General features: G+C 47.4%; 1 protein-coding gene across 13 annotated transcripts in view; it reads right to left on the bottom strand.

The window, feature by feature from the left end:
- Positions 1 to 1,945: 1,945 nt before the first annotated feature.
- SYT6 (synaptotagmin 6) overlaps positions 1,946 to 17,162 on the bottom strand; it is a 66,030-nt gene continuing 50,813 nt past the window's right edge. For 4 of the 13 annotated variants that reach the window (XM_025994615.2, XM_025994617.2, XM_072766830.1 and 1 more), the window contains exons 5-7: positions 15,436 to 15,607; positions 13,888 to 14,038; positions 1,946 to 8,457 (exon numbers count right to left, since the gene is read on the bottom strand). In XM_025994615.2, the coding sequence (XP_025850400.1) occupies positions 8,386 to 8,457; positions 13,888 to 14,038; positions 15,436 to 15,607 (395 nt within the window). In that variant the 3' untranslated portion in view covers positions 1,946 to 8,385. Of the gene's footprint in view, positions 8,458 to 10,054; positions 10,124 to 13,887; positions 14,039 to 15,435; positions 15,608 to 17,162 lie in introns of all 13 variants that reach the window. The other 9 variants (XR_012003071.1, XR_003234356.2, XR_003234357.2 and 6 more) reach the window with 6 other exon arrangements.

Here is a 17,162-nt window from a genome sequence, read left to right as displayed (position 1 = left end):
GAGTGATGAGCCCTCCTGCCATTTCTGAGCTTTCCAGTAGAGCTACCAAGTTACAGCAAGACTTCACTCTGCCTGGCATTGTTTAACACAGGACATGTTTATGGGGTGACTGATAGGGCTGGGTGTGATGAGTGGACTCCACAATTCTTCAGCTATTCTTGCAGGAGTAATTGATGTGGGGGAACAAATGAATGTGCATGAGTGGTGGTTCACAAAGAGGCCACTGCAGGGCTCTCTCCAGGAAGGAATGAGGGTTGGGTCTCAGAGGGTACACGTAGGGTTGCACTAAGGAGGGTATACATGTAGGTGGATGGCTTAGGCAATCCTTCTCCAGGCTTATTGCGTTACAGAGTTATTTCCTCTTTATGTATCTGTCTCCTCCTCTGAATTGTGAGCTCCTTGAAGAGATGTGTTTTGTTAGAAGGCAGCTCAGCATCATGTTGGGATACAAACGTTGCTTGGCTTCACGTTTTTCCCCAAAGTGAAAATCCAGCTGGTTTGCTCCCCAGTTTGTGTCTGAAGCAGTATCTGGTATTTATAGAGGACTGAACCGAGGGCTTCAGCATCATGCTTAAGCATGTGGACAATGGGATTTAGTTACCTGAGTTCAGTTGTATGACCATGGATAGCTTTCTTGACCTCTTATGGTTAAAGAGAAAATTAAGTGAAGTAATGGCTGTAAGGCACTTAGAACAGTGCCCAGCATAGAAGTGTGTAGTTGGGGCACCTGGGTGGCTCAGGGGTTGAGCATCTGCCTTCAGCCCAGGGCGTGATCCTAGAGTCCTGGGATCAACTCCCACGTCCAGCTCCCTGCATGGAGCCTGCTTCTCCCTCTGCCTGTGTCTCTGCCTCTCTTTGTGTATGTCTCTCACGAATAAATAAATAAAAATCTTTTTTAAAAAGTGCGTAGTGTTTGTTAGTTGTGATTATTAATTGTGTGCCCTCAGCCTAGCACATTATCTGATATATACTAGCTGCTCAACACGTTTGTTGAGTGAATATCTATGTGCATTCAGAAACAAAGATGAACCTGCCTTCATGGGATTTAGTTCAGCTGAAGTTCTTAAGTGTTCTGGGCCAAGTAGGGCAGGAGAGAGAACCTGGACTGTAAGGTTGTGTTTGGTTGGTAGGTTGGCAGTTGGTCCGGGACATTTGCAGTTGTGGAAGATGAATTTCATAGGAAATTGGCAAGAGTTGGGTAAAAAGTCTAATTAGCTGGTTAAACCTTCATCACTGTGCTTGGTCCTACATCAAGCATCATAGCATATGTTTATTAGCAAAAGCCCCAGAGGTGCAGATGGGTTTGTGGACAGAATGTCAGCAAATGGCACCTTATAGGTGATGCCTATAGGATATTTTATAGTGTCCTCAAAAGTTGAATCCCTGTGAATATTACTTGAAGCTATCTATTGATTCAATGCAATCCCTATCAAAATCCCATTTTTTGTAGAAATAGATTCATCCTAAAATTCATATGGAATCTAAGGGACCCTGAGTAGCCAAAACAGTTTTGAAAAAGAGTAAAGCTGGAGGATTCACACTTCCTGATTTCAAAACTTACTACAAAGCTACAAGTAATCAATGTGATACTAGTATAAGGCACACATATAGACACTGAAACAGGATAGAGAGCCCAGAAATAAACCCTCACATATATGGTCAAATGATTGTCAACAAGGGTACCAAGATCGTTCAATGCGGAAAAGATAGTCTTTGCAACAAATGACGTAGAAAAAACTGGATATCCGTGTGCAAAAGAATGAAATTGGACCCTTATCTCACAACCTATACAAAGATTTATGTGGATCAAAGACCTAAGTCTAAGAGCTAAGGCTATAAAACTCTTAGAAGAAAACATAAGGGCAAAGTATCATGGTATTGGATTTGCAATGATTTCTCATATATGACACCAAAAGCACAAGTAACAAAAGAACAAGTAGGCAAATTGGACTCCCTCAAAATTTAAAACTTTAGTGTATCAGAAGACATGATCAACAGCAACCCACAGAATGGGAGACAATGCTGTATTTGTAAATCATAAATCGGATAAGGGATTAATATCTCAAATATATACAGAAATCTGACAACTCAACAATAACAAAACACATTCAAAAATGAGCACTTGAATCATTATATTGTGCACCTGAAACTAATATGACACAGTTTGTTAACTATACTGGAAGTAAAATTTTAACCTTGATAATTTTTTTTTAAATGAGCAAAGGACTCAAATAGACATGTTCCCCAAAAAGATATACACATGGCCAATAAGCACGTGAAATGATACTCACCATCACTAATCATTAGGAAAATGCAAATCAAAATCACAATTAGATACCACTTCATACCCATTATGACAGCTACCATCAAAAATACATAAAATAACAAGTGTTGGTGAGGGTGGAGAGAAATTGGAACTTTTGTGCACTGCCTATGGGAATGTAATATGGCACAGCCACTATGAAAAACAGTATGGCAGTTCCCCAAAGCATTAAAAAGAGAATTACCATATGATCCAGCAATTCCACTTGTGGGTATATACCCCAGAGAATTGAAAGCAGAGACGAGAAGAGATATTGGTACACCACCCCCCTTCGTGGCAGCATTATTCACAATAGCCAAAAGGTGGAAGCACCCCAAATGTCCACCAACAGATCAATGGAAAACAAAATGTGGTGTATTGATACAATGGAATATTATTCAGCTTTAAAAAGCAAGGAAATTCTGACACACATTACAACATGGATCAATCTTGAGGATCTTCTGCTAAGTGGTACAATCCAGACACAAGAGGACAGGTATGATATGATTCCACTCACAGGAGTTACCTAGATTAGTGAAATTCATGGAGACACAAAGTAGAATGGTTTTTGCCAGGGGCTGAAGGGTGGACAGGGAGGAGAGGATGGGGATTTGCTGTTTAATGAATACAGAGTTTGAGTTTCATAAGATGAGAAAAGTTCTATAGGTGGCTGGTGGTGATGGTTGTGCAAAAATGTGAATATTTTGAAAGCTGCTGAACTGTACACTTAAAAATGGTAAATTGAAGATAAATATATTTTACCACACACACAAAAGGCAAGAGCAGAGGCTAGGGGGAAAAAAGAGCCGTGGGTCCCTGCAAGTGTGGGTGAAGGCAGACTTGCGAGTCATGTTCAAGCACTTGGGATGAACTTGTGAAGAATCATTTTCTGAGGCCCTTGACTGATCTATTTCTATTGATCTGCATCCTCATTTATCAGCTTTGCTTGGGCACACCTCCATTATTATTCACATCACTTTCTTTTTCCTTGCCCTCTAAATCTTGATGGTTCTCCAAGAAGCCCTCTTTGAGACTCTCCTTGTCCACTTGTGCCCACGTGGCCGTGTCAGCCTCCTGTCCCCACCTCTCATTCTGGGGTGTAAGCTTTCTATAAATGAACATCTCATGCCTGACCTCTCTGCCAAGCTGCATCTCAAACCAAGCTGTCTGCTACACATCCCTCCCACACCTCAAATTCAGTTGGCCCCAGCTGGACTCATCGTTTCTTCCTTGTTCTGTCTCCAGTTTCTATGGAAGGCTCCATCATTTTTCCTGTGCCTCAAGTGGGAGAGCATTCAATACTCTTGAATACCCCTTCCTCCTCCCTGACTTCCAGATCTGCTCAGCTTTCAGTCCTGTTGTGTTGTGCATCTGTGTTCACTGTGTCCTGTACAGATGCCCTCGTTTCCCTGTGTCCCCGTACCTAGCTCAGCACTCCACCCCTCGGGTGAATGCCTACAACTGCCTGCCAGCCTCTTGGGTCCCAGTCTCTGCTGGAGGGCTTGCTGCAGCCATGCTGGGAGAGCTGCTGGGAACCAGCTCCATGAAAGCCAGGGGGATGTCAGTCCTGCTCCCTGCCCTAGGGCATCAGGCATCTGGATGGGGCTCGCTGCTATAAACAGGAGTGAGACATAGGACAAATCACGAAGTCTTGAGTGGCCTGTGGCTTCAAAACTGCCTGTGGAGGGGAGGTTGGGTGAGTGAATGAGGCGGGGCAGCTAGCCAGAGCCTCAAAATCAGGCCCACCTCGCAGTTCTGGGTCATCAGCCTGCCTGGGAGCAGGAGGCAAGCCAGCAGTGGAGGGAGCAGGGGCAGCAGGCCCATTTCACCGAGGCAGCTGGGAGGAATGAGGCAGGGACCAGGTCTGCAGCCTGGTGGTGTGGTGTGTGGAGCGCTCGGCCGGGAATATGCCCCCTCCTCCTAACTTCCCCATCCCGAATCCTACCCATCCTTAAGAGCTCTAGATCAGATGCCCCCTCCCTCTCAAAGCTGTCATTCTTTTCTTGGACCCCTGGAGCCTTTTATTTACCTCCCATCCTGCACTCCCTGCTTTCTACCTGGGACCATAGTTACTGATGTTGCCAATTTGCTAGACTAGAAGCTCTTTATGGGCAGCATTCAGGTCTGAGCCAGGGACGGTCATGGGGTTCAGTCTAGTCCTTGAGTTCATTCAACAGTGAATGCACTGCAGCTTCTCTTTGCATCTCTGAACCTGCCCGTCAGTAGCTGCCACCCCCACGGGTCTACTAACTTCGCTGTGGTCATCCTGAGTGCGAACCAGTTATTTCCAGTTCTTCTTCCCCTGGGTGCTTGAACCCCTGTGTTCTGGGAGGCCACATGCGTGGTCGTGAGCAATGAACTGTGAAGGGAAGGGACATGTGTCACCTCTGGGCCAGAGTGTTGAGGAGAGGCTGCAGAGCGTTCTTTCTCCCTTGGGCGCGGCAGCCAGCAGCCTTGGAGACGCTGAATCCCCCTGGAATGAATCCGATGAGGTCAGCAGAGCACCCCCTTGCTGATCTGTGACTCGGACGAGCGCGGATGAGAAGTGAGCCTTCGTTGTCTGCAGCCACTGAAGTCTGAAGGTTGTTAAGGCCGCATCACCCGGCCAGACACATTTACCTCGTCACCCGATGTGCTCTGGATACAGCCGCACATCATCCAACTCCACTGGCTGATGGGTGACCTGACAGAAGGCAGAAGCCAGGGGAGGCTGTGTGTTTAGGAGGCAGAGTGCTTCCCTCAGCAGCGCAGCTCCCTGGGGGCATCTCACTGTGGAGTGCCGGTAATTCAGATGCAGATGCGTCAGAGCCGAGGGTCCCTACCACTCTCCTCTCTACAGACTGCTTCCTAACTTAATTAAAAGCTGGGGGTGAGCGGAGAGGCTATTCTATTAAGTCAGAATGTTCTTTTTAAACATTCGAGGCTGCAGTAGAGTTTTCTCCTCACTCGGCCAAGTAGTGTTATTATCAGAGTTAGCAGAATTCCTCTCCTGGTGGGCGAGAGCAATCGCACTTTCCAGCTCTGAGCGGGCAGCCTGCTTCCCTAGAGAAGCGGCACCTGCAGGGACTGCTCGTTGAGCCCAACAGCTGTCGTTGAGCCCAACAGCTGAGGAACCAGCACAGCCCCGCGAACCGAATGCTCTGTGAGCCATAAGTCTGACAAAACACAGGTGGATTCCAGCTTGACGGGGTCTGCAGGTATGCCTTGGGCAGAACAAAAAACCAACAAGCCCGTCTGAAGTCCCTCTGATGGAAGGGAGGGGGTTATCTATGTGAAACAAAGTTTAAAGATAAAACCGGGCTGTGTTCCGTGTGTATGCAGACAGCTAACCTTCAGGAACATGCGATGACAAGAGAAATGGTCAAGAGACAGAGATTTAATTGAACAAAAACTCCAGGCTGTGACAGGGGTGGGGAGACACGAAGCGGTAATTAACAACATAATGTCTTTAAATGATGTTGCAATTAATTAACATCCTGAGTATGCGAACGAAGGGTGAGAGGCATCTTTCAGCCCAGAAACACCGCTAAATACAGGTGGGAACTTTGTATTTAAAAAAAAAAAAAAAAAAAACCAACAACATTGAGATGCAAAAGGCCCTGGTTATCATGGCCTCAGCAAAGCTCAAAACGCCAACCCAAGAAAGAGGTTTTTCATGGCAGAGAAGCCAACAAATAAATCAACTTTGTATTTCATTTTATTCTGAAACTTGTAATTCATTTGATTCTCATCTTCGAGGAAGAGGTATTAGGCTAGATAATGAAGTTGGCAGACATTCAGGTTCATTCATGCTTCAGGCTGAGGACTGGTCACCCCAGAAGAAGCTGGGTGCGGGGCTCCTGGAGCTGAGAGCCTCCCTGGGGTGGGCTTCTCAGCCTATAGTAATTTACCAGGATTGCTGTAGTGGGAGTGGTAGCAGTGGGGTAGGTGGTGCGGGACTGACCATAATCTGCTCAGGAAATGATTTCCCAAAACCACTGGGAGGTTCACTCATGTAAGTTAGCTGCTTGGACAAGAAAGGAATGTCCAAGAACAGTAACTATTCCCCAATTCACACAGATCACACTCCTTTCTCCAGGAGTCTAGTGGTCATTCTTATGCATCTGGGCATATGAAGAGGGCAGCTAGACCTGCGTTATGAGATCACTTCTGGAAGGACCCTCTCATACTAGTTTCTGGGTTGCTCATGACCCAGGAAACTCAACTGTCCCCTGCCTAGTTGCAGGACCCACAGCATCTGCTCAATGACTGAGATGGCTATCTTGATGGAGTCAGTCTAGAGTCAAGAGACAGAATGAAGTTTATGGCCTGCTCTGAGTCTTGTCATGACTTTGTGTTTTTTTTTTTTCTCACTCTCAAAAGAACATCCAGCTGCAGTACTGCCTAACAGGGATGACTATCAATCACAAGACAATTTGGGGAGAAACTGATCTTTATACCAATGACACATTAGCTCCTAGCCTAAGGCTCAGTATGCAATCAAGTTTGGTCTATCTGCCTTTACTTTTCTAAGCTGAAAACCTCTCTGGCTACAATATCCTGGTCATCCTCATGCCCAGTCTGAATTTTGGGTAGAAGACACTGCCTAAAGCTATATCAGCACAGAAATCTGTTAACTTGGCTTAAAGTGAGGGTTACTTTATTGAGTTTCTGTTCCTAAAGCATGTGACATATATAAAGAATAAGACACAAGGTGTGTGAATAACTTTTCCCTTCTTGAGATTCCATTGATGGAAGAAGGGGTTCTTCAGCAGACTTGCCTTTTGCAAGTCACACACACAACTCTGGAAGTTGGCACTGTGTAATCACAGATAAAGTCGAAACTCACCTCCACAAGTTTACCAGGGCTATACAGACTGAAATTGAGCAAATCAACTGAGTTATAGATGGTCGGTGGGAAGACCACTATTAACTCAACAGAAATGTACTATTACAACACAGAAGAGTTGAAACATCTTTTTTTCCTAGACTGAATTTGGCCTAAGGTAGAGATCTAAAGGGAAAAAAAAAAAATCACTACCACCAAAACAAACACTGAAGTACTTAGTAATTTACAGAACTAAAGTTTAAGATGAATATTGTCCTAGAGTCAAGGGGTCTGAAATAGGCTTAAGCTGACTTTGTTTCAATCAAGAAGATTCTCTTCATGGAAAGATGGATTCCAGCTATGACTTGGATTAAAACTCTCCAGTCCCCAAAGAACAGTTTATCTAGGTTTTTCTCTGATCTATTTAGGCATTTTAAACAGTTGCTTGATATGTCATGGAATTATAAAGCTATGCATAACACAGAAGTCATTCTGGAACATGTGCCTTCTCTTCTTTACAATGAAGGTTATTTTTGAGAACAAAGATCCTGTTTTCAAACAAATACGATCATTAACTGTGGTGTGCCAGAAAACATATGGCATATTTAGTTTCAGCAGAATCATTCCTAAAGAAAGTGACTAAGTTCCAGTGAGGAATCAAGACATTTTCAACTGATGAGGAAAGTCAACAACCAGCGGAAGGTGTGCACATGTCTCGGAGCCCCAGTGATGTCATCATAGGACCAGGAGTCCGCATCACGATCATGATCATCGTTGTCACCAAGAGCTTCCAAGGGTGGTGTGGTAACCAGACTTGTAAAGGCTCTCGGCCCAATTCACATCCTTCCGGAGGCCATGGCAGAAGCAGCCATGGCTCCATCCCCCATCTTCTTCTCCAGGCTTGTGGAGCTTGGTGGAGACACGAAACTGCAGGAACTCAACCTCACCTCCCCCGAAAAAGACGACTATTGTACATTGCATTTTATATGAACCAGCTTCTGGGCTCCCCACTCTTCTTTCTTTCCTACCCACCCCCCACCCCTTCTCCTCCTGGCAGCATATCCATAAAAAGTGAAAACCACAGAAAACATCACCTTGGGAGACACAAAAGACTAAGACGGGTCTGGCCACACAAGTGTCTTGGCTTTGACCTGCGCAGGAGTGGTTAAGATTCGTGCTACGACTGCCGCTGCCTCTGCGCAGCACTGTTTGGACGGTTGAACAAGTGCAAAAAGGAACGTCGCTGAGTCCCATTGATGTCACCCAGCCGCATGGCTCACGGTGTGGGAGGTGGTTTCGGAGACGGGCACGAGCTCTCGCTGTCAAAGCTGGCAGCCCGGCCCTGCCACTGTGGAGAGGGGAGAAGGCTGGTTATTGATTGCCAAGGGGATTTGCATTTCACTCTTGAAACTTCTCTGGCCCATGCACTGGATTCACCCTGCCCGGCTTGAATTTTGCTGTCAGCCATGCAAAAACAGAAGGAAAAGAGCTATAGAGCTTCTAGTTCAGAATACCTGATTTAAAAAAAGAAAAAAGACTTACTGCAGAGATAATTAAAGTGTTCCACTGTGTGCAGTGAGTGTGTGTGTGTGTGTGTGTGTGTGTGTGTGTGTAATGAGGTGCTATGACTGGGCCATTTCTGAGTGCTTCAGCCATTTTTCACCCTGAAAATCGGATTATGTTAGCAGTGAAAGAGGCAGTCTACAGAGTATGCCCTTACTGCCAAGAACCCACCATCATGAATTATTAGCAATTTGTCTGGGAGCTGTTAGTACAGCTATAAACCTGATATCACTTTAGTGTCAGGCTCTTTCTCAGGCTTAATGCTTCCTGTTGGCATTCACACCCCCCTTGCCAGGAGGTGGGGGTGTGAGGAGAGCAGCCCCTTCCCCTTTCCAGAACATCCCCCCGCCTTCACCCATCTCACAGGTTGCCCCGTCGGCCCCACCCTGACCCTTCTGTCAAAGTGGGTGACATAATGAGGCGTGATGGAGCGAAGGAGAAGGCCGAGGATGGACGCACCCGAGCCTGAGCCACTCAACCCTTCCTTAAATTGAAAAGCCAGGCATGCTGGAGCAGTGCGTTCTGGGCAAAGATCTGACCTCGGGAATATTCCTGACCCGTCATGGGGCCACGTAACTTACGTAATGTGAGGCAATGTCCATTGCACACTCCATCCTTTTTGGGGGCTGAGGAGACCCCAACCTCTCCCAGGTGCCCATGGGACAAGGCTCCAGAGAATCAGGGAGGTGGTGGAGGTGGCCTATCTGACCTGAAATATGGCCTCTTGTGCTTCCCCTGATCTTTGAGGGTCTCCACTGCGGGATGATAGGTGAGTAGAAGATGCTTTCTGCATTCATGCATGAGTGGGGGTGAGAGGAGGAAGGATGCGGTTCTGCCTATGACGCAGCCATTTCTAGACAGAGCTGAGCCACCTAAGGAGTAGACCATTTTCCAGCCAGCATTTCCTACTGGAAAGCCACAGTGCTGAGGAGGGACCCAGACCTGCAGGACACCTGCATGTGCTCCCACTTCTACAGAAAGCCTCTGTCACCTTCCCCGGGCCCAGGCCCTCAGAGCTCCCTGTGGAGGCCAACCAGCAGATCTTTACAACTAACCAGACGCTGGACAATCGGATATTGATGATCACCACTATGTGCCCTAGGCTTGAGCGATCTTAGCATGCCAGACCGGGGGGGGGGGCCTAGGGGGTCATCCAGTCACTCTCTTGTCCTTGCACATAACAAAACCAAGACACAGAGAAGTCAAGACACAGCTAGTTAGGGGCAGAGCCAGGATGTGAAACCAAGTCTAACTCCCAGATTGGTGTTCCTTCTGCTCCATCCTGCTGCCACCCTAGCATCGGGCCACACCAGGGGAAGAAGGAGACGCACACAGAGTGTAAGAAGAAACCTAACCTCTTCAGGTCCACACCAGGTACTTACTCCTAACTCCAGATGGTAGTCTCTCTGCTTGCAGCATCCACGTGAATGAAATCACAACCGAGGGTTTCCCTGGTGAGATATTTTAAATAAATAAATGCCTGGTTGTTTGAGCCCACTGTGACTTCTGACTCAAGTGCTTCTTAACCAGAAGGTGACACAAGATGATCACTAAGGCTCTCATTTAACACACCTTTGTTTTAGAGGTTCTGCTTTTCCTGTGCCAGCCTGTAGTGTTGGTGAGAGGTACCCTGTAATTACTGGCTTCTCCCCTGGGTAAGCACGCCACTTAGACAATCTGATTGATGGACTGATTCTGAGGAGAAAAGGGGAAATGGCCACATAGAGTATCTTTCTCTCTTTATATAATGGCCCAAAGAGAAGTCACGCCGAGCATAATTGTTAACCCAGGACAAATGAAGAAGGCACGCTGGCTTCCCTGACACCCCCTGACTTTTTCTGTGAAGCTAAACAGAGGAGGGAGATGGGGTTCGTGGACAATAGGAAGGTGAATGATTCCAGCAGGCTTATCAAGGTGGCTCTGAAATAGCAAAGACTGGTCCCTAGCACCCGGGAAGGTGATCGTTTCAGGGCGGCTATGTTCCAGGAAGACGTTTTGTTGTTCTGAAATGGGTCACACTCAAACAGAGATCTCTGGAAGCTGATTTCCATGTGGCCCTTCATGATAAAATGCCTTGGAGAAGGCTGCTGGTCAGCCTCAGCTCTGTGTACGGTGACAGCAACGACATGCAGCCCTGGGCAGGAGTGCTGAGAGGGAAGGGGCCACGGCCACTGCCGGGAAGGATGTTGGCTGGAGCTTAATCAACTTCTATTCACAAAAATATCCCAGCAGGGAAAAAAATACCTCTTCAGTTAATTTGTTCCCCTCAACCTTATTTTAAAACCCCAAACGAGCGAGCAGGTATGGTGCCCTCTGTTCTCATTAATAAAAAAGAAATGATCACAGCACTTGAAATGCCTTAAGAAAAGTACCATATAAATAGAAAGTACTTTATAGATACGATGCCAAGTATCTTCCCGGGAGCCGGGGGGTAAGATTTCTTTATGTATTATACAAACGGGAGAGACAATTCCAGGAGCAAGGCTCTTGCTCAATGTCCAGAACAGAACGAAGGAGGCAAGAGGAGAGCTCTAAGGATGATTGAGGTGGTGAATGTTGGAGTACAATGTAGCACATGAGCCCAAAGAGGATTTACTTCATATCTGCCTGTTAGATTTTTAGAAATGCAGTTTTATAAAGATACTTAAATGGTGGGTGCTAAAAGTGCAGGTGAAATCCTGAGTTGCCAAGATGAATGCCATTTTCAGCTTCTTCATCCAGAAAAATGATCAGCTGAGCACAAAATGGTAGGAGAATGCAAGAGGGACGAGCAGACTCGGAGCTTGGTGTGTGAGGTCAAGAAAAAAGTAAACCCAAAGGATATGAATCAATTTATTCTCTTTTCGTTCTCCGTATACTGTTACTTCCCCTTTACTGTCTCATCAAATATTCATTTTCAAGGGCTTGATTCTACTTTATCTCTCTTTCTTTTGTAGTCTGGGCTAGTGAGTCAGAGTTTTCAAAGAAATGAGACTCGGAATCAATTATTTGGCTTAATTAGGTTGTATTCATCACGGAGTGGTTCTGTAACCGAGTGCCGGCACCTCCCTGTCTCCCTGCACCCACCCTCAACTCCAGCCACCTTCTGGTCAGGGTAGCTTCAGTTTGCGAGTTATGGGAAGAATTAGCTTTCTGAGCTGGTGCAACATGAGGACTCACCGGCTCCACCCATCATCATTTAGAATCAGAGTTTCCTAAGAAAGCAGAGATGCTAGGAGCCTGCCCCCTCATTCACCAACCAGGAAACGGGGGCAATGAGTTGCCTGAAGCCCTGCAGCCCATCAGGGGCCTCTTAGCTTTACATGTTCCTGCCCTTAGATCATCCTGAACATTTTAGTATACTTATTCTACTCTTAAATATCTCCAAGGTATTTATGTGTGTTTGTGGCGGGGGGTGGGCAGACAGGGGCCCAGCACTCTCCCTTGGTTGAATCAACCTTGCATTCAGTGAGGTGCCAAGTGTGGTCCCCAGGTCATTATAGTTCTATCCAGTGCTGCCTCCCATGGAAGCAGAGGCTGGGTCGTGAGTACCTCACCCACTCCTGCAAAGGGAGCCTTCTGGCCTCCATCACTCAAGCTTCACAGCTGTGGTAAAATGAAGACAACCACAAGCTAGAAACATGAAGCCTCAGATGAACAGGAACTGTGTGTCCCTGCCTTATTTCTCCATGCTAGCCTTGAAGGCACTCCTAGCTCAGTAGGTAAACAACTGGCCCTGGCTCCTGGAGTCCTCTCTCTCCCACAGCCCTCAGTCTCTCACAGTGCTGGAAGTAGGTAGAAACAGGCCTGTCCACATCAAGAAGAAAAGGGAGAGCAGGCAAGTCCTCTGGGTTTGCTGCCCACACCTTTCCTGTGTCCCAGAGCCTGAAGAAAAGATTACAGTTGACCCTTGAACAACACAGGGATTAGGGGTGCTGACCCTCCACACAGTCAAAGATCCCATATGACTTTGGACTCTCCCAAAACTTAACTACTAATGACCTACTGTCGACCAGAAGCCTTACCAATAGTATAAACTGCCAATTAACACATAGTTTGTATGGTATAGGAATTCTGTACTGTATTCTTACAATACAGTAAGCTAGAGAAAAAATGTTATTAAAAAAGTCATGAGGGAGAGAGAAATACATTCATAGTGTAGTACTGTGTTTATTTAAAAAGATCCACACATAAGTGGACCCACACAATTCAAACCATGGTGTTCAGAGGTCAACTGTACACTGTTTTTGAAGTGACAGCTTTTAAGGTGAGGGGCCATGTGGTGTAATGATTAAAGCTTTATTTTCATTAGTAGATTTTCTAATTTTATGCTCTAGACTTCCTAGGCTTGAAGCCTCGGATGAACAAACAACCACCTTGCCTTTTAGGATATAAATTGGGGTATGAGATACTCAAAATGAGGTTTAAAGCTTGCCTGGCTACCCCCATATCCCAACCCATTTGAGAAAAAGGAGGCCTGAGAGCCATGGGATGATAAATTGTAGGATGTCACATTGATGGAGTTTGGTGGAGGGAGAACCAGCTGTAAATATCACTGGAAGGGACATTTTCTTTGCAGTTGAGAGGAATGACTGGCTCAAAATTATACAGCAAATCGAGGGGGCCAAGCTTGGAACCCGAGCCTCAGTACCCTGGGCAGTGCTCCATCTGCTCTACCTCTGCTGGGATCAGGTCGGAAAGCGGGATGCCTTGAAGCCATACTCTCTCCAACAACGGGAGAACTCACATTCGCGGCAGCAGGCTCTTGTCTCCGGCCATCCGCTTGGAGGCAATGAAGGACAGCCTTGGGACTGCCTGGCTAGAGCCTCAGGGAACATAGTGGTTCGACATGGGTAGAATTTCTTGTCAAGTTCTGATCTCACCCTCTCGGGGCTTCCCCCTAAGGACAGAACTGGCCTGGGGGCTCTGTGAAAGCGTCCTGGGACTGCCACAGTGGAGCTGCGGGGAAGGCTACCTCCGAGCTTTAATTTTCCAGTTAGAACTCAATGTCGCTTTCAGTATGCTCGACATTGGAGGCTCTTCCATCAGGCAGCTTCCCACTGTCCTCTTCCATCTCCTTCCTGCCCATTATGCCCTGGATGAGAAGCACGTAGCCCCCTGCGCACCCCGTGGGGCAGGACCCACGAAGGCCAGGTCGTGCAGCTGCTGACTGCCATTCTCCAGCCCACGTGGCCATGCAGCAAACATGCCGTGGGCCAAGCACGACCTCACCCACCTCTTTGAAGGATTTCTTTACCTCCACCAAGGAGTGCCAGTGTGCGATGGGCTTCCGCGGGTACGCCAGCATCTCATTCCAGTGGTCCCGGCCCAGGCCTTCAGCGTTGATCCCCACGCGGCACACTCCTATGATCTCGTTGTGGCCCACTCTGAGAGAGAAACAAAGGGCCTGGCGCTGGTGACCAGACGCGCTGTCAGAAAGGGAGGTCCTGGGGGCTGGGAGTCTGCCCGGCAGGTCTAACTCGGAGTGCTGAACTCTGAAAATAGATGCTTGGCAGGACTGCAGAGTGCCAGTGGCAGTGAAACCTGGCGCAGCCTCCTTGGGTGGACACTGGCACCAGGCAGATGAGAAAAAGGTTATAAACTGCTTTGGAATCTCAGGAAATGGTGGGCAGATGGCCTGACTTTAGGGAATGGTAGAATTTAAGTCTCTTCTCTTATTTGACTCAGCTAGCACATCACGCCCTTGCTTCAGACATCGGAGTTTGGAAATAAATTACCCTGTTTTCAGCACCATTTCTCCATACCCCCAGTGGCTAGAATGTGATTTATTGACTCAGCAAGAATATCAGTCATCACCCGAATATGTTCAGCGAGCACCTACTATGCCCGAGAACTTGTGCTAAAAAATCCTGGATGAAGGCTTTTCTGCATGGTTGGGTTTTTTTGTTTTGTTTTGTTTTGTGGCTGGGGTGGTTAGAAAACACTTTTTAAAAAAAAGATTTATTTATTTATTCATGATAGACATTGAGAGAGAGAGAGAGAGAATGAGAGAGAGAGAGAGAGGCAGAGACACAGGAGGAGGGAAAAGCAGGCTCCATGCCCAGAGCCTGATGTGGGACTTGATCCCGGGACTCCACGATCGCGCCCTGGGCCAAAGGCAGGTGCTAAACTGCTGAGCCACCTAGGGATCCCCTAGAAAACATTTTTGAGCCTGCCTTGCCAGGAGAGAGGATTTGGGTAAGTGGAAGAGAAGAAAGACATCCAAGGGAGGGGAAATTAATTTGGATAATTATGCTGGGTCCAGATTCTAGGAGCTCTTGAGGAACCAGGAGAAGGGCCTGGGTAATGGGAACCAGTGATGGTTCTTGAGAAGGGCAGGTCCCAGAAGAAAGTGGTCTTTGAGGAAGGTGTGCCTTTCATGTGTTGGCTGGCTCGAGTCAGGGAGTGATGAAGGCAGGGGTCAGCTGGGAGGCTACACGGCCATCCCTGAGTGGGAATGGTAACAGCCTCAGAAATGGAGAGGATCCATGATGGGACTTGCAGCTAGAGGGAGGAATAGGACCCAGCAGGGGTGAATTCAGGGACGCTGATGGGTGGGTTGGTCCCTGACGGAAATGTACCTCCTGGAAAGCAAAACTTGAGCTTCTGCTCAGGGGAATCTATTCTCTTCCTCATACTTCGGCACTCTTCCTGAGTGGAGCCAGATTTGAGGCCAATGGGCTCCCGAGCCCCGAATCACAAGATCTGAGGTCAGGAAACCCGTCCTGCATTGACATGGGAGGTGAGATGCAGGGAATTGTGGCCCTCTGGGCCCCACACCTACCGATCATAATCCATGACGGAGATGAGCAGGCTGACTTGATCCATGTTCTCTGGGGGAATATCAAAGATGATGGCTTCATTGTAGACAGGATTAAGAGTGTTCTTCTTGATGGTTGTTTTTTTCTTTTTCAGTCTCCGCCCATCACAAAGCAGGGACACTTTGACATATGGATCTGTGCCAGTGGGGGTGATGGGAAGGGAAGGGAGCATGTTAACCAGATGTCCTTAAACATCATTTGCAGCAGAGGGATGGAAGCCACAGACCTATTGTAGCTCATCAGATGGTATCGGTGGGTTGTTAAGATAATTAAACCACCTTGTATTTATGTAGCACACCTGTCTCTGAGGACACCTCGTGCTTAATAAACACAGAGTCTTTAGCAACCTTAGGATTATTGGGAGAGTGCCTAATGGACTTGCATTAATGGTGAAGCTGGCCTCAAGTCAGACAGGACACCTGCCCATAGGTATGTGGTTCATGGCCCTAAATCTCCACTCCATGACAGCTGGCTGGCTCCAAAGGGTGATGAAGCTGAACAAGTCACTCTTCCTTTCACCTACTTGGAGTCCTTTTCTCTGGGGGTTTGTCAGCATTATTAACCAAAGGATAAGGGGGGTAAAAATAGAAGTCAATGACACCCAAGGAGTAGCAGTGTGTCAGAGTAAATGAACAGCGACAATCACAGCACTGTTCATGTCCTCCCTACCTGACAACGGGATTATGGGTCTCATTGTCCCAACAAGCTCATTTCCAGCTGGCATCAAGAAGAGCCCTGCTCTCTCCTTCCCCGGAAGCTATTTCCTGCCCACTTCTGGGCAAAGGAGGAGGAGGGATCTATGGTGGGGGCCATGAGTAAGGCGGCTTCTGAGATTCAGGGCAGCCGGCTGACATTTCATTTCTCAGTGGGATCTTGGATCCTCTCCATCCCCAGAGGAGATGTCTTTTTACTGAACTTCCACGTGTCTCCCATCCCTGTCTCTTCTTTAGTTTTCTGAATAGGTATTTTGTGGTCATCCTTCTACCCTGAAATTTTCCACTCATCCAAGTGAAGTGACATCCATTGTATCTCATAGCACAGGTGTCTTAGACACCATCATAATTGTTATTTATGCTGCACAGCTGAAGAAATGGGAGGGCGACTTGCAGGTAATAACAGCTTTTGAGACACTGATGTACAGAGATACCTGCTTGCCCAAAAGCCAGGGTTCACAGGATCTGTGAGGAGGTGGGGGCCGAGCGGCCGCTGCCTGACGCCTTGATGCACAGGCATGTGGTTCTGTCTCCTGAGCACCTGAGCACCCATCAGGCCCTTATACTCCCTGAGCATCGATCAGGTGGCAGCTGAGGCACCCAGCTATGGGGAAGCTAGGGAGGACTCCGACATGTGATCAGAAACTCTAAGCCTTGAAGGCATTTCTACAGACTCTCAAAGGAGCTGCCAACTAACTAATGTGACAGGGCAGCTATGCCTTAACCACAGGGGCACTTGGGTTTACAAGGGACCTGGGGAGACCGTGATTAAACAGCAGGTGTTTCATCAACCTGCTGTCTCCAACGACCCATTTGGAAGGGCCTTTTCTCGGAGGTGTTTTCAGTAAAAAGGAAGGCAGAGTTCCTAGAACCTCTGTGAGGCAACTTTCTGGTGTCTGTGGGCTCCCTTCTCTATGGATATGCCCAGGGCAGGGTTCAAGTCCAAGCAGTCAGGTGGGTAAAGCTTACTCTAAGAC

Source organism: Vulpes vulpes, chromosome 8, assembly GCF_048418805.1.
Source record: "Vulpes vulpes isolate BD-2025 chromosome 8, VulVul3, whole genome shotgun sequence".
Classification (NCBI taxonomy): domain Eukaryota; kingdom Metazoa; phylum Chordata; class Mammalia; order Carnivora; family Canidae; genus Vulpes; species Vulpes vulpes.
This window is presented reverse-complemented; position numbering and strand designations above follow the sequence as displayed.